This window comes from Sander lucioperca, chromosome 10, assembly GCF_008315115.2.
Source record: "Sander lucioperca isolate FBNREF2018 chromosome 10, SLUC_FBN_1.2, whole genome shotgun sequence".
Taxonomy (NCBI): Eukaryota; Metazoa; Chordata; class Actinopteri; order Perciformes; family Percidae; genus Sander; species Sander lucioperca.
In genome coordinates, this window is record NC_050182.1 from 24,249,656 (window position 1) to 24,266,993 (window position 17,338).

The 17,338-nt window shown below is 40.2% G+C and overlaps 1 protein-coding gene and 2 non-coding genes across 4 annotated transcripts in view; all 3 read right to left on the reverse strand.

Annotated features, from left to right (window-relative positions):
- Nucleotides 1–17,338, reverse strand: part of ncapd2 (non-SMC condensin I complex, subunit D2) — a 33,934-nt gene that overhangs the window by 12,479 nt on the left and 4,117 nt on the right. For both annotated transcript variants that reach the window (XM_036006195.1, XM_031299602.2), the window contains exons 10-28: nucleotides 16,614–16,811; nucleotides 16,400–16,534; nucleotides 16,220–16,307; nucleotides 15,189–15,387; nucleotides 14,947–15,065; nucleotides 13,935–14,135; nucleotides 13,641–13,815; nucleotides 13,233–13,317; nucleotides 12,890–13,026; nucleotides 8,901–9,033; nucleotides 7,856–7,931; nucleotides 7,538–7,753; nucleotides 7,283–7,443; nucleotides 5,683–5,794; nucleotides 5,458–5,581; nucleotides 3,488–3,643; nucleotides 1,335–1,512; nucleotides 1,149–1,243; nucleotides 873–953 (exon numbers count right to left, since the gene is read on the reverse strand). In XM_036006195.1, coding sequence (XP_035862088.1) covers nucleotides 873–953; nucleotides 1,149–1,243; nucleotides 1,335–1,512; nucleotides 3,488–3,643; nucleotides 5,458–5,581; nucleotides 5,683–5,794; nucleotides 7,283–7,443; nucleotides 7,538–7,753; nucleotides 7,856–7,931; nucleotides 8,901–9,033; nucleotides 12,890–13,026; nucleotides 13,233–13,317; nucleotides 13,641–13,815; nucleotides 13,935–14,135; nucleotides 14,947–15,065; nucleotides 15,189–15,387; nucleotides 16,220–16,307; nucleotides 16,400–16,534; nucleotides 16,614–16,811 — 2,669 coding nt within the window. The remainder of the gene's footprint in view (nucleotides 1–872; nucleotides 954–1,148; nucleotides 1,244–1,334; nucleotides 1,513–3,487; nucleotides 3,644–5,457; nucleotides 5,582–5,682; nucleotides 5,795–7,282; nucleotides 7,444–7,537; nucleotides 7,754–7,855; nucleotides 7,932–8,900; nucleotides 9,034–12,889; nucleotides 13,027–13,232; nucleotides 13,318–13,640; nucleotides 13,816–13,934; nucleotides 14,136–14,946; nucleotides 15,066–15,188; nucleotides 15,388–16,219; nucleotides 16,308–16,399; nucleotides 16,535–16,613; nucleotides 16,812–17,338) is intronic.
- Nucleotides 15,848–16,168, reverse strand: LOC116049806. The gene has a single exon (XR_004104908.2). It is a non-coding gene; the product is annotated as a small nucleolar RNA U85 (small nucleolar RNA).
- Nucleotides 16,953–17,277, reverse strand: LOC116049802. The gene has a single exon (XR_004104904.1). It is a non-coding gene; the product is annotated as a small nucleolar RNA U85 (small nucleolar RNA).

Here is a 17,338-nt window from a genome sequence, read left to right on the forward strand (position 1 = left end):
TCATCATCAGTAATGTGGACATAATGTCTAAGTGTGGAAAAGGCAAATAACAGAACAGCTAGAACAGTCTGGTAAGTTCAGAAAAGTACATCACTTTACTGTAGCCTTTAGCTACAGTAAAGTGCAGCCTTTAAAACCAGTAAAAGACAACACGTACGTCATATTACGATATCCAAAATCTAACACGCTATCTAGACTCATATCACAATAGATATAATGCCCTAGGCCTGAGGGCAGCAGTTAAGAATGCAGCTCGACATGAGAAATTCAACTCAGGAGCAACATATTCAAAATAAGCAAATTTTCCTCAAGACATGAGGGGATGCATGCACGGGATAGAATTTAACACAACATAACAAAACGGCACTCCACCTGTGCACTTTAGCTTCGCTCATAAACATAGAGGTGTTGACTCAAAGAACTGCTACAGTCATCTTGTTCCAGCTAAGTTCTTGGAGCTTGATAATCAAATCAAAGCTTTCATAAAGCTAAATTCAGTGTATTAAATGCATTTATTAACAATTTTAAGTTTTGTGATGTGGCTGAAGAAAGTTTGACAAGAAAATGTAATGAATTTGTTGATGATACTACTTCTCAAAACAGCAGGTCTGTGCCCAACAGGAGAAAGAAAGGTCACATTGGGGGAAGTAGAAGTGGGGCAAGGTCCGTGTCCATCATTTTGTGAGTCCATCTCGCTTTAATTGTCGTTCTCTCTTCACGCACTAAACACCCATTAATTACCCACCTACGCATCCACCCCTGCATCTTGCACAAAAAAATACTGCAGGGCAGACTCAGAAATGGAAAAAAGAAAAAATTACAAACATAAAAGATGTAGGTGAGAGGAGAGAAGTAGGTGGAGATTTACTCACTTGGCAGTCCTAAAGCGCTGACACAGTTTCTCCACCAGAGACTCTGTCTGCCTTTCCTTGGTGATGTAGGAAAATAGCTGTCTGAAAACACAGACACACAATACAGCATCTAAACAAAGCTCTTAAAATAGCAAGTGGTCAACTTTCCCCCTCGAAAGCGTCTTAAACAAGTCATGACTTTTCCTGGGCCTGCCGAATCCTGCTCAGTATGGACAAATCCTCAGTGGACAAAGGCAGCAAATTGGACTAGACACACTGAAAGGCCATGCAACTCACTTCATGATGGTATTGAAGTCCTCAGAGGACATGCCTCTCTCTGGGTCAGACAGGCGACTGATGATATCTGGGAGCAGGTTGTAGATTGCATTGTCCTGATGGGTAACACCAAGAGTTAAAAACCTTCCCAATTATTCAGACTCCATTCTTGCGTGTGTGTGTGTGTGTGTGTGTGTGTGTGTGTACCTTGGAGGCCAGCTCGTTGAAGAAGTTCAGGGCCAGGCTGGTAATGTGAGGCTCCGGGTCAATTAGCAGCACAGCCACCTCACTGACTTGACCTTTTACCTTGAGCACATCCTTAAGCACCAACTGAGTAAGAACTGTCACAGCTGTCTGCCTCACTGAAGGAACGTTGTCACTGAGCCTAGAGGAGAAGAAGTGTGAAATTACTGCCCGATTCATTTTCTACCTCTTCGGTCTGACCTGAACTATTTCCTCAATCACCTTCTTACTACGAGTGATAGCCGAAGGCAGTATGTTTCAGCCTCTGGGCACTACGCCTGTCCATACAAAAGTAAATGAAAAACCATTCAATGGTTGTTGAGATATTTCAGTCTGCACCAAAGTGGTGTACCAACATTTCCAGTACACATTGCTAGCGTAACTAAAGACGTGGGTGGTAAAAAATTCTTGCCACCTGTGCATTTGTTATTTCCCCGTCTTAGTCAATTAAGCTTTCTGTAAAGACTGGGTAATTAGGCAGAACGTCACTGAAACCAAACAACTGTCACAGCCTTGGCAGAATACAATGGGATTGGACAGACGATGGCAGGGCAATCAGATACCTTTCTGAGACCGATTTAGATTTACCCTCACCCAAAACCACAGAACAAAAAAAAAAAAAACTCATTAACTATTTTTCATTCATGCCAGAGAGCAGGACTCCTGGCAGAGGATCAGACACTTGTTCATGGCACTGCCATGTGCCAATGCAGGAGCTTGCAACAGCAATGAGCAGGGTAATTAATTCTTAATGCGCTTATCAGGAGGCTCCAGGGTAGCAGCCTAGAGAACAGAGGAGGTGTTGGTGCGTGGGAGACAATTAGGGAACGCTATGAAATGCTTATCAGGTAGGAAACACAAGGAGGGCAATGAAGCATTATAAAAGGACAGAATGTTTTACACGTCCGAAAGAAGTCAATGTGAGAATTATCAACCATGACAATTAGAACCTCACTTCATCAAACAGAAACTTCAGCTTCTAAGTTCACTATAGGAAAACCGTAACTTTGTGCAGAAGAAACAGACAGAAACCATTAAGTATTTAAAATGAAAGCGTACCTACAAGCGTAAAAACAATTGTAGAACCTTTGACTTCACCCCAAATTATTCTCTTCTGCTCACCCAACTGCTGCGTATAATTACAACACACTAGCCATTGGTTCTAGTCACAATCCGTAACACACCAGTAATTAAGTTGTCTAAAGTACCCTTGTCGAAGGCGGTCAAAATCTCCACCCTAGTTCATGTGTGGGGGTGGGTTTATCTACTGGCCATGAAGCTCTGGCCGGTTCCCATGGCAACAACAGAGGTCAGGATACAAAGCAGATATAGAGTTTGCAAACAGAGATCATCTCAAAGTTTCCCCCGTTAAAGTCGTGATGGAAAGAGTAAACTTTTCCCATCATGTGGCTCAGTGGAGCATTGTGACAGCTGCAACACTTCAGTGGCTGAGAGGAACAACACACTGAGACGGTAGTGGGATCCGGATGAAGATGGCTCAAGTGTACAAGCAGAAGCGGGATGTTGGGTGAGATTTAACATCTTTTACAGTACACCCACTCAGCTGAGCCATCAGACTAGGGCTGTCCTCGACTAAAGAAATTCTTAGTCGACTAACACTTATACGATTTTGTCGATTAATCGATTAGTTGATGTAATCGACAGAGCTGTGCTCTTTGAGAGGTGATTAAGACTAGAAAAGACAATATAAATGTAGTTAATTAACCATCTGTAAAACTGACTTTCTCCACAATTAATCCTGCAAAAGCACCACTTTAAATCTTGTGCTTACCAGAAATGTGCTCATAAGTTTCTTGGAAATGAGTAATTAAGCATGAATAAGCATAAAAAATGACTCATCAACTAAAGAAATCTTAGTCAACTAAGACCAAAACGACCGATTAGTCGACTAATCGACTAAGAGGTGGCAGCCCTACATCAGACGCAGTTATTTTTATAACGTTGGGTGGGAAAACAAATCTACGGATATTGTGATAATGGGCATCTTATTGGAAAAGAGTCGATTAGTGACGGGGTGTTAACGAGCATGAGCTGCTACTGTGAGAAAATAATTTTATATCACTGGGCTGATTCAGTTGAACCTGTTATTACATTACCTGGCATAGAGATTCTGTGTCCAGGGCTCCAAGATATTAGGAAAACGGACGGTGAGGTCTCCCAGAGCTATGATGGCATTTGCCCTGACCACAGGAAGAGCGGAGCGCTCCAGCACTGTAAACATGAGACGGATGTTTTCTTCACACGTCGCTGGGCTGACAAAAGAGACAAAGAATTCACAGCATTAAAAAGTTATCCCAATAATTCCGGTCAATCTATTTGGAGTTTTGTTTTCTGAAGAAAAGCCATATATAGGGCTGCAACCAACAAACTAATATTTTCATCAATCTGCAGGTTAGTTTTCTCAAATAAGTGATTCATTGTTTGATCAAAAAAGGTCAGAAAACTAACACATTTCCCATCACTTTCCTAAACATTTAAATTGTTGCATTTGTGCGACCAACAGCACATAATTCAAATGTACAGTTGTGTTCAAAATAATAGCAGTGTGTTTAAAAAAGTGAATAATGCTCAAAATCCTTAGAATAGCTTTTAATTCCATAATATCAATGCATTGGGAACACTGCACATTCAAATCCAAATCAAAACATGAAAATTGATGAAGTTTGTGTTATACCTTTACAGAAAGTGAAGAAAAAAGGAATATTAGGCTGTTTAAAAAAATAGAAGTATTTGCATTTTTCTTTACAAACTCAAACATTTACTGTATAAACTGAAAAATGTCTCAATGGTTTGCTTTACTTTGAATCACTGCACTAATATTTAGTTGCATAACCATTATTTCTGAGAACTGCTTCACATCTGTATTGCATGGAGTCGACCAACTTCTGGCACCTGTGAACAGGTATTCCAGCCCAGGACGATTGAACTACATTCCACAATTCCTCTGCATTACTGGGTTTTGCCTCAGAAACAGCATTTTTGATGTCACCCCACAAGTTTTCTATGGGATTGAGGTCTGGGGATTGGGCTGGCCACTCCATAACATCAATCTTTGCTCGCTTACTGGTGTGTTTTGGGTCATTGTCTTGTTGAAAGACCCATTTCAAAAGGCATTTCCTCTTCAGCATAAGGCAACATGACCTCTTCAAGTATTTTGATGTATTGAAACTGATCCATGATCCCTGGTATGCGATAAATAGGCCCAACACCACAGTATGAGAAACATCCCCATAACCTGATGTTTGCACCACCATGCTTTACTGTCTTCACAGTGTACTGTGGCTTGAATTCAGTGCATGGGGGTCGTCGGACAAACTGTCTGCGGCCCCTAGACCCAAAAAGAAAAATTTTCCTCTCATCAGTCCACATAATGTTGCCCCATTTCTCCTTTGGCCAGTCAATGTGTCCTTTGGCAAATTTCAACCTATTCAGTACGTTCAGTATGTCTTTTTTTCAGCAATGGGACTTTGTGGGGGCTTCTAGCTGATAGCTTTGCTTCACATAGCCTTCTTCTGATCCTAACAGTACTCACAGGTAACTTAACTAACTTAACTGCTAACTAAGGCATTTGAAACCATTTTGGCTGAGCAGCCTATAATTTTCTGCACTTTTTTTATATGTTTTCCCCTCTCCAATCAACTTTTTAATCAAAGTCTGCTGTTCCTCAGAGCAATGTCTGAGGAATTTCAGTGTGAAATGCACTATAACCAGCATGTACAACATTTGCTTCCTTCCTTAAATATGGGCCATAACTGACACCTGTTTCTTCACAGAATCAACCACCTCACTAATTGAACACAACACTGCTATTATTTTGAACATGCCCCTTTCAATTACAGATTCAATTACACAGAAAGAGCAGCATGCATGTCATGACTGTTGGGTCTGTTGGTTTTCTATGACTCCACAACACTTACTAGTAAATTATTTGCCATGTAGAAATATCACTTCTACCAAAAAAATTGATTTATGAGGTTAGTGATGTTGGACTGCTATTATTTTTTAACACAACTGTATATGTTTATAAGTTTGATGTAAAGAAAATGGGAATAGTCAGTGTTTTTACCTTATCATCATGTACTGAGAGAGTGCCAGACAGGCAGCAGTGGTAAGCTGTGGGTGAGAATAGCGTCCTGGGGAGCTGCAGACTCTCACCAGCAGGGGAAGGAATACAGACAGCAGGTTCTCTTCTAAACGGACAGAGAGAGGAGGGTGGGGAGAAGATGTTTTTCGTATGTGAAGATCTGAATGTAGGGGATGGTGAAGAAAGGGGTTTAGAGGTTTTCATTACCAGCCAGTAATTCAGTCTCACAGATCTTTCTGATGAGTTCAGCCTCCGTATCTTCAGCAGAGGCACCAATCAACCCCAGCTCCTCCTCCATAGCACTCTCATTGGCCGCTTGCTGTTGGAAAAACAGAAAGGCTTTACAAAAACAGCCGCTTCTCTCTCTTAACATATTCTTAGAATCCATCATGTAAGCTTTCTGACTTGTAGCACACTGATAAACACATTTTGCTTCCCATTCCTTTCCATGTCATTTTCACTACACCACGCAAGTAAATTTCACCTAGCAAATTTCCGTCTGACTGCAGATAAAAGTGACATTTAATACTGAAGTGATTAACTTTTTTAGTATGAAACACTGACAATATACTTACATTGTGGTTACAATTGTTTCCAGTAATGACAAGTTTTCATAGAAGAAAAAGTGTATTAAAACATTCATAGACATGGTTTTAATGCGCCATTTTTTTGCATGGACAATCACTAAAAACCTCTTGTCCTGGCTAGAGCAGAAAATATGAATCTATTAGTTGGCAACAATTAAATTAATTGCTAACTATTTTGATAACCGATTGGTTACACTAATTTGTCAAAATTCTCAGATTACAGCTTCTTAAATGTAAATATATTTTCTGGTTTCTGTACTCCTCTATGGCAGTAAACTGAATATCTTTGAGTTGTAGATAAAGCAACACATTTAAAAAAAGGACATCACCTTGGGCTTTGGGAAACACTGATCAACATTTTTCACCATTTCGTGACATGTTATAGACTAAACTAATCGATTAATCTAGAAAATAATCAACAATGACAAATACGGTTAGTTGCAGCCCTATTCCTGGCGAGGTATACCACGTGGCAGTGACATTAGAGGTTTGAGTCCAACCTACGAATTTTGTTGTATGCCAATCTGCCTCTTTCTGTGAAAAGATAAAAAAAATATAACAAAAATGTTCATTAAGGATACATTTATCTTCCGGTTCCTTGATGGACTAATCAATTATGAGCCATCACTCATCTGACTGTGTCACTAACGTTCATCTCGTCAAGCCATCCTGCTGAGACTCGATGAAATGATTTTCACTATGCAGGGAGTCGTTTTGGCTTCAGTGTAACATTAAAGTATCTGCAGAAGTACTTTTAAAAACTCCAGTAACTCCAGTATGAACTGAAATAATACTGCAACTAAGGATTGTTTTCTTAATTAATTAACCGATTCAGTTTTGTGTATAAAATAAAAAAATAAAAAAAAGTGAAAAGTGGCCATGGAAATTCTCCAGAGCCCAATGACCAAAGACTCAGTCAACATTCACAGAAAACAGCAGCAAATCCTAACATTGGAGAAGCTGGAACCATCAGATGTTTGACTCAAACGATTAATTGATTTTTTTGATTTAATTGATCAAAATAGTTGTACATTTTTTGTAATAGACTAATCAAATAACTTCAGCTCCACACTAAAAGCCGTTGAGGCTCACAGGTGAGTTTAATTGGGTAGTGCATGACATTAACACACTTACTTTCAGCATTGTACTGGGTTGTTTAAACACCTGTACAACACATACAGCGTTGTATACAAGTCAAGTGTTATATACAGCCTCATCACCTTAGCTTTGCTGGATGGGCCCTTTTCCTTCTCCTCCCTCTCCTCTTTCTCTCCTCTCCTCCTCCGCAGCTCGGCGCTCACACTGCGCTCAAGGTGAGACACCTGCCAGAAAGCCACGCAGCCACACAGAGCCAACAGCTGGGCCAGACATACACAGTTCACTGCAGGAGAGAAAGACACGTGGACACATGTGATTAAGAGTACATTGGACCGGTTACACTGTGTCAATGTAGACAGAGACACAAGGAGACTCACCTTGTTCGCCTTGCTCATTGGATTCTTGAGATACATCTTGCATTTGGCTAGCGTCCTTGTTGAGTTCGCCACCTTCTGCAATCTGATCTAGTAAGAGGCGAGCGCTGCGCTGGAGCAGCCGAGTGCACAGCTGGTCAGGGGATTCAGCCATGAAGTAGAGGAGACGGACAGCCTGCTCCATGAAGCTCTGCCAGTAAGGGTCTTCCATCACCACACCTGGAGGAGTCACACAGAGAGCAGTCAGAGGAAGAAACCAAGAGCGTTGAAGGCTAAGATGAACATATTCCCATAACAAAAAGCACATTTGTCTGTATTTACCGTCAGCGATGGCCTGTGTGAGGCAGGTGAAGAGCTGGTGATCCTGTGGCAGTCTGAATGGAGCACCTTTTGATTGCTGGTGGAAATAATGCAGTGCATGATGTTAAAATTGTGTTGAAGCCCTCTATGTTTATAGGCAAAATATAGACCCCATTTGACCTCTAAAACCGAAATCCAAATAGACTTAATACATTTTAAGCAGTGTTCCTACTCCCAAATCACAATTGTCATCACAGACATAGAGCCTATGGAAATCTTTTGTAGATATATAATCATGGGTATTAAGGGTGTTGAAATGAATCATTGCATTGCGTGTGTGTGTACGATTCCACACACACACACACACACACACACACACACGCTTAAATGTGTTGATTAAAAGCTTGTGTAATTGCAATATAATTGATAATATTGAGGAGGCGATGCATTGTGATATTGAATCGATTCGTTGACAGGATAATTGTAATCGAATCGTGAGACCAGTGAAGATTCACACCACTAATGGGTATCTGTATTCAATACTTCTAAAAAAAAAAAAAGGTATTGACCGAAATAACCCAGTACCAAGTAGTATTGAAACTTTCCCAGTCAAACAATACCTGCATTTGATCTTTTTTGTACACAGATCAAGAAAAGAATGACTATTTGTATGGTGCTGCCAAGCGCGGTATATTTGACCAAGTTGGCAGTTTAGCGTGCTGAATTGCTTGCATTCACATGATGGGTATCAAATAATAGATTTTTTTTAAAGAACAAATGAAGTACTATTGTATTGGTATCACTTTAAAAGGGTTTTAAACTTTTTTTTTTTTTTTTTTGTTTTTTTTTAAATGATACCCAGCTCTAGGTATTGGATAAACCAAACACAAGTCATCTGTTTAAAATCATGTTTATAAGCAATTCTAATAAATTTAGAACAATATTCTCCAGGACCCCAAAATGAACATTCACACAACCCACTGTCTCAATCAACTGGCTCAAGTCAGTGTGACCCTTGGGTCAGCAAAAAATGCTTAGAAACAAATAGTGGTTTATGTCTTCTTACCCTGACATGGTCCGTGATGCTGCAGATGGTGATGACTGCGTCTCTGGCCAGAAGGAAGTCTTCAGTCACTTTTTCTCCCAGAGCCACAGAACAAAGAGTGTCCAAATTACTAAGGACCACCTCCCTCTCTGCCCTGTTGGATTCACATAGAAAATAAACATTTTCACAAAAGAGGTGTAAAGTATAGATTTTATATTCCCAAATGATCATGTGATTATGCAAAGTGAGGAAATAACATCTCTGCCCTATATCACCCCAACCGCTATGTGCTAGCCTTACCAGTGCTAGGCTGCTGCTCAGATAATATGTGTAGGAGGACGGGTTAGGAGAAGCACATAAGATTTAATAGGTTATGAATGCTGCCGGCTGGATGAAGAGAGGCAGCAGTGTGGGTGGACTGCAGATATTCTCTTAACTCGCTCTTCCCTACAGCTGTGGCAGTCTTATTTATTTATTTATTTATATATCTATCTATCTATCTCTCTCTCTCTCAGTGAAACGCACTGGCAAGGAGCCTAGTTATTTAGTCGTGACTTCGATTACAATGAAGAGGAGCTGAGGCAGAGCTTGTATTCTGACTAATGAGGATTTGCTGAATGTCAAGTAGCTGAGGCAGGACCAAAATGTAAAAGGAAGTGCCTCTATGCAGTGAGAAATATCACAGATTATTAGGGCTGCCACCTCTTAGTCGATTAGTCGACTAATTGGTCGTTTTGGTCTTAGTCGACTAAGATTTCTTTAGTTGATGAGTTCTTTTTTATGCTTATTCATGCTTAATTACTCATTTCCAAGAAACTTATGAGCACATTTCTGGTAAGCACAAGATTTAAAGTGGTGCTTTTGCAGGATTAATTGTGGAGAAAGTCAGTTTTACAGATGGTTAATTAACTACATTTATATTGTCTTTTCTAGTCTTAACCACCTCTCAAAGAGCACAGCTCTGTCGATTACATCAACTAATCGATTAAAGTGTTAGTCGACTAAGAATTTCTTTAGTCGAGGACAGCCCTACAGATTATACATGTTTTGAAAAACTGGTTTAGTCAATTTTAACACAAAACTACAACAATGAAAATGGAGTCCTGTCCATTTTAATATACAACATGAGGTTTGTTCCGAGTGCAAATAGATTCAACTTGTTTGTTCAGATCCAGATACAAACTTTATTATTATTACATTTATTATTTTAATATAGGTGCAAATTGGATTTTCTTTTTGAACAAAGGGTGTTAAAGTAAGGTTGCAAATGTTAGGTTCCGCCACGAAATTATTTAAATGTCAGTTTTTACTTCTTTAATTGAAGGTGAGTAAAGCAATATCATCAAAACAATTTAAAAAAAAAAAAAAAAAAGGTCTTCACATTCCACGTACATACTGCTAAAACAGAGTTTAAATCTACTCATTTCTGCTGTGTTTGTACAAGTATAAAAGAGTAACACTGTCGCTTTAAGAAGCAACGTAGTTTTACACCTGTTAACGTTTAGTAAAAATTATAATGGGAATATAATCAGATTTTACAGTCAGCCACACTTAAATGCAATGTTTGCCCCATTCTGTTTTCTTTATATATGCTGCCTTTAGGGGCTATTACAGGAAAGCATAACCTGTCATTTCATTGTTACGCAGATGATTTGCAAATCTATTTGTCTATGAGGGCAAATGACAGTGTCGCACTAAACTCCCTGCTTAGTTGTATTACTGATATTAAGTTGTGGCTTTCAGAAAACTTTCTTAATTTGAATGAAGATAAAACGGAGTGTTTATTTTCAGTACTTCAGGCACACAAAATGGTCCAGCTTTGAGTTTGGGAGCTCTGGCATCTTACACTAGGTCAGCTGTCAAAAACTTGGGGGTTACTTTTGATTGCAGCATGAAATTTGACAAGCAGATCAGTAATGTTGTTAGAATGAGCTTTTTCCAGCTTTGTCTCCTGGCTAAAGTTAAGCCCTTCCTTAACAGGCACGATCTAGAAAAGGCGATTCATGCTTTTATTAGTTCAAGGTTGGATTACAGTAATGCTTTTTATGTTGGTCTGAATCAGACCTACATCTCACGACTTCAACTTGTGCAAAATGCTGCTGCTCACTTTTTAACAAATACATCTAGACGTGCACATATCACTCCCGTTCTCTACACTCTAAATTGGCTCCCTGTGCATTTTAGAATAGATTTTAAGATTTTATTGTTTGCTTTCAAGGCCTTAAATGGTCTGGCCCCGGAGTACTTGTCTGAAATTTTAACTTTGCGGGAGCACAACTGGTCATTGCGTTCTTCAAATCAGCGAGTTTTAGAAGTGCCAAGGTCTAGATATAAACGTTGGGGTGATCAGGCTTTTGCAGTTGCTGCCCCGAGACTCTGGAACAAGTTACCCCCTGATATTCACACTATTACAGATGTAGCTCTTTTTAGGTCCAAACTTAAAACATATCTGTTTAGTCTGGCTTTTAATACATAGCAGTGGTGTGACAATTTCATTCTTCTGTTTCTTTGTAACTATTTCTGATTTTACTGTTGTTACGACCCCTCCCTTTTCTGCCTGCTGGTGGCTTCTTTGGCTTTCCTGGCAGGAGCTTGCAGTTTGGGAGGGTTCGTTAGTTGATTGGTGGACACCTGGGTAGGCCTCAACCAAGGCTATTTATACAAGTCATGTCTCATTGTTCTCTCTGCATTCTCCTAGGCTCCACATCTCTTGGTTTGGGTTTGGTTTATCTCTTTTGTTGCAGTTGTCACTTGTTCACACATCTTTCACACTTTCGTCACACACACACACACTACTGATAACAATGATTCTACACCTGTTTTGATTCTTTTGTTAATAGTAGTTTGTTTACTTTATAATAAACACTTTATTGGCATTTTAACCTGTTTGGTCTCCCCTCTTTTGTCACATGCATTGAGCCGGTTTGTGACACTGTTTTCTATGTTCTTTCTTTCTATTATATGATATGCGTTTTTACTCTTGGTTTCTGATGTTAAGCACTTTGGATACCTGCTGGTTGCTGTGAAGTGCTATATAAATAAAGTTTGATTGATTGATTGATTGATTGATGAGAAAGGACTGAGTGTTGCAGAAACATCACGGCCCAGGCTGAAATTTGTCATACACCTCAGCAGAGCTCCAGTTAAGTCTGTTAGCACCAGTCAACAAACCTCTCCCTCATCCAGTAAACAAGTCCAGGGTTTTACCTGGCTCAGAATGGGGCTTTGGGGAGACACATATGAAGGGGGGTTCTGGGGGTCCTCCCCCAGGAATTTAGCTGACTTCATTTCCTGCATTCTGATTTTTATGGTGAAAATGTCATTGTTGACATTTATGTCAAGGAAAACACAAAATTATGTAACTTTTCCCAAGAAGCACATTTTGCTTCCAAGTTGGAAAAATGTAGGAGCAACTTACACAAGGTAACTACTAATACTGTTGTAGCTAATTTGTACAATAATACAATAGTGTAATGAATACAAAATGTTATAAAGTGTTTATTTTGAAATAGGCCTACATTCTATGGAGTCGTAAGTAGGCACAGCACATGCAAGCACTACCGTAACAGAAACAGAGTTGTTTATATTGCCTTTTACAAAATTGGAATACTAATACAGGCTGTAGAGCATCATGTCTAATTATCCTACAACTTGCCTTATTTGTTGATTGACATTCCCACCAACTCTACTGCACTGTTCATTGGAGTACACTATACGACTGACTGTATTTTACATTTCCTGGGCTTAAACACAAAACGGAAATGCATGCATGCACTGTGACTACCTATCCAACTACTCACTCTACACAGTCAGACTCAAAGTAGGTGGAGCTGAGTCACTTTTGCCTGCTCCTTTAGAGAAGAGTGGCAATTTTTACCCAAATTACCAAACATTAAAAGCACAAAAAGTTAAAACCTCCCATTTTGTAAACGTCTACCCCTATTCCTCACCATGGCATAAAAAGTTTGTTTCTTATGAGCATACTGAAAGTGGTACAGTGTATGTCTTACCGTGCAGCCATGCCCAGCAGTAAAACTGCAGCTCGTCTGTGTAGGCCAGAAGTTTCTCGTTTGCCAGTAAACCTCTCCCACAAGACCTGCACTACAGTGGACTGGAGATTGCTGCCACTGCCAAAGAACTCCTGCACCTGAAGAAACCACCAGAAACAAGTTTGGACGTTTACAACAAAGGTATATACAATCCAAAATACAGTAAACACCAGGTAAACAAAACATACACTGTACACTTTATGGCTGGTACAAACATGTCTCAAGACTCTGCATAGTTGTGCTTCTATAATTGACCATTATACACAGAAGTAAGCCATACGAGAGTAATAACAGAGTTACGTACTATTTCTTCAACACACTGGATTGTTCCTAGAGACGCATCCACCATCAGCTCAGAGAGACTGTCAACAAGAGTGTTGGCTTTCGTCCTAATGAAAGATGAGACAGCTATTTTAAAAAGACAACGCAAAATAAATCTTTTTAAGTGTTGTTAGGTTTGGTTGCATGACAACAATATTACCAGTAATTTTGACTATGTACACATGTTAGATTGTGATGATTTCATTGTTTTAGCTTACTTATGTAAACCAGCAAGCCAGGCACACTAACATTAATGCAATCCTCAAGAGACTTCAGCAACTGACAAAATCAATATCATTACAGTACAATTTATATTAAATGAAATGTATAATCATCTGAAATCACACTAACACTTCATATTGTCATGTATGTGTGAGGCAGTTTTACAGACCTGATGGTCTCTCCCTGAGGGTTCAGATACAGGCGCCTGTAGGCCTGAACGACAGCATCTTTAATGGCAGAATCAGTTGACCAGACCAGAGGCAACATCTTCCTCACCCCACTGACAGAGTTGGCAACGCTGAACTCGCACACTGTCACACAAAACTGCACAGCCTCCTGGACCACTAAAACCAAACACTTCAGTTGTCAAATATGAGTTTACTGAGTTTTGAGTCAAAACGTAAATTACATTGAAATGCACAAGTTTGAATCGGTTTGCATTCTGGTGAATATTGCCTTCTACCTGAAGTGGTTTTCAAGTAGAGCATGGTGTTGATGACAGATATCGCTCTTTCCACTTGTAAGGCGAAGGTTTCTGTGTCTTTCAGGTACTGCACCAACATCTCCTGCTTCTTCAGCTCCCCATCCTCCACCTCCTTCTCTGCTTCTTTCTGCGGGGTTGGTGGCAAGTTCTGGCTGAGCTCAGAGGTGTCCTCGTCAGAGCCTGAAGAAAACATCAGGGACCACATCATGTAAAGTAAGTTGGGCTTAAAAAGCAATCATAAAAGGAATTCAACCAATAAACCATTTTCCATTGCTGCTTGATTACTCAACACTTCCTGCAGCTGCTGTACAGTAATTAAGTTAAATCTATTCTCTACACTGTGAGGCTTTTAGTGCATGTGAGGCAGCCGCAGAAGTGTTCAATTTACATTACCAGCATACTAAGGAATAAGCCATCAAATTCTGAATAATGTATAAAAAAGTATACTTGTTACAAACTGACATACTTGTTGTTGTCTACACTTTGTCACCATAATATGATTGGCTCAGGGTAATTTAGACTTCGAGAAACCCTGCATCGGTCCAATTAAGACTGACTTTTATTAAAAGCTGACATATACGGGTAATTGCTGTTCAAGTCAATTCTTATGCAATTGCCTTTATAATTGTGATTTACTGTTTACACCGCCTGAACTGCTGGAAGCCAAAACAGTCAAACAAAAAGGCTAAAATCTGAAAAGGCATTTCACGTGTGTCCCATTTCATCTTTATCAGTTGAGTGTGCTAACGTGTAGTGTTCTATGCTTTAAAATATATCCTCTACTCACTTTTATAAAAAGTGAAATATTATAATAATAATATTATACCAATCAGTTTTAATTAATTGACACTGACAGATAATGTGAATCCTCCAATCAAGAGGAAATAGAAAGAACCAAATCTTAAATGTGTTCAATCTTGCTTCCATTAAGAGACTTTTAATGAGTACTTCTGGATAGTAATGCGTCAGGTGAACTGAGCGCAGGTTTTACCTTTGAAAATGAGAGCCAGTGTGTCCATTAAAGTCTCCGCGGTGAGAGTGGACAGAGACGCAAACATCTCAGATTTAGGGAAGCAGCTGTGGGCTCTCATACAAAGACGCACAGCATTCCTGCAGAGGGGAAAACAAATTTCCCACATCAAATTGTTGGGTAATTGACAGTGTGGGAGAAAAAAATAAAAAATAAATCCTTCAGGTGGTGACGCTTGAGTCAACTTCTACCCAGGCCTTCACCTGTATTTGTTGACACGGAGGTACTGAGCAACCTTCACTGCAGTTGCTCTGTCATCTTCTGCCTCCTTGTTTTCCTCCACATCCTCCTCCTCGTCCTGCTCTCTCTCTGCTTCACTTGTGGGCTCCAGCTCTGTTGTGACAGTGACAAGTAGCTCAGGCTCCATGGCGGCCCACAGCTCAGATGCTTTTATCACTGCCACTGCCGGGAGGGAGAGGAAAATTAAAATCCAATAAGGATGACTCGGTTAGAGCTGCAAAGAAAATGAGGAACAACTGACAGAAACTGTTCTTGGGGTTAAAAAAAAAAAAAAAAAAAAAAATCAAGATTGTAATGTTGTGCCACCATTTCACCATATTCTGTTTTCCTGGTGTGCCACAGTATTCTCTCTTATGTTAGATACATGAGGTTGTTTTCTTTCTAAAGCTAACAAACAACATGTATAAAAATGGAGGATGGGGGGTAATGAATTAGTTTGCAGAGAAACAAAATCATAACCCTAATGCTGAAAATGCCATAATGAATGCTGCATTCAAGTGCTGTTGACAACCAATTACAATACGGACGTCTGTTGTAAAAGAAATTCTCCTTTTTTTGCTCTTATCTAAAATTACAGCACTTTGGTACCTGGTTATCCGGAGGATATGGAGTTTCTAACCTCTGCCCTCAGATTACCAAAGAAGCAACTCACAGCTGACTGAACACTGAAGAGAGCTGGGTGAACTCCTTGCCTCTTACACATGTACACAACCACACACACACACACACACACACACACACACACACTGTCGGTTTCATCCCTGTGATTACTCCGTTGTGACTGTAAAGGAATAATTTGGGTTGAGCCAAGTCACTGTAGGCAGGCCCTTACAGCAGAGCAGGAATACTCCTCTGCACTGCCAAGATTACCTGCCAGTCAAGGCAAAGAAGAACCCAACTCTCATTCAGTAAGCTCGTATTCGCCTTGGTCTCATCACTGGGCAAACTGTCACTGAACATGAAGAAAAACAAACTTATCAGGGTTCATCCTCACCTGGTGCTTTTCCCTCCAGTTGCTCTTTTATCTCTCTGAGTTTAGCAGTCTCTTTCTCTAGCGGTTTCTTCAGATCTGCACTGCTCAACTGAAAGAAACAAAACATATTTCTGTGAGACTGTGAAATCTGAGAAAAATGTCTGCTATTTGGAGTCTAAAACTTGTGTTGCGTTTAGTTACCTTGCAGCTATAGGGGTTGTGTGCGATGAAGGCTGCCAACAGTTGGATGGCGCTCTTCACCACATTTATAGATTTGTCCATCAGCCGTCCCACAGCAAGCTCCATCACCTCACTGTACTTACACAGAGGCAGTGCCTAAACAGACAAGACAGTAATTATTACCACAGGAGACTTTATTAACATGTATTTATAGATACATTATAAGTGAACATACTTTGCTGTTGACTATGCGTGTGTAGACCTGCAACACACGTGCCCTGACATGGGAATGGGTGTCATGCAGATGTTCTTGCAGCGTGTCAAAGAATCGGTCGCGGTCGGCTTTACCGGACTCATCCAGCCCGTCACCACACAGGACCCGCACAAGGATCTCTCCCAGCACCTCACACACAGCGACACGCATTGAGTGACTCTGGGAAAAAGTGGAAAATGGGGAATAAGTCCGCACCTAATCTTGTTCTTGTGTCAGCAACCAACAACAATTATGGGGTCTTTAAAGAGGATTTATGTATTGGAGCATTTAATGGCAAATACAGAACAACTTTCTGAACTCTGCCCTCAGATTACCAAAGAAGCAACTCATTGCTAACTGAACAGCAAAGAGAGTTGGGTGAACTTCTTGCCTCTTACACACACACACACACACACACAACACATACAACACACACACACACACACACACTGTCAGCTTTAGCCCAGCAAATATTCCGCAGTGACTGTAAAGGAATAATTTGGGTCGAGCCAAGTCACTGTAGGCAGGCCCTTACAGCAGAGCAGGAATACTCCTCTGCACTGCCAAGATTACCTGCCAGTCAAGGCAAAGAAGAACCCAACTCTCATTCAGTAAGCTCGTATTCGCCTTGGTCTCATCACTGGGCAAACTGTCACAGGAAGGGAGTTTGAGCTTTTCTTCCAGTTTCTTGTGTCAGTAAGGTACCA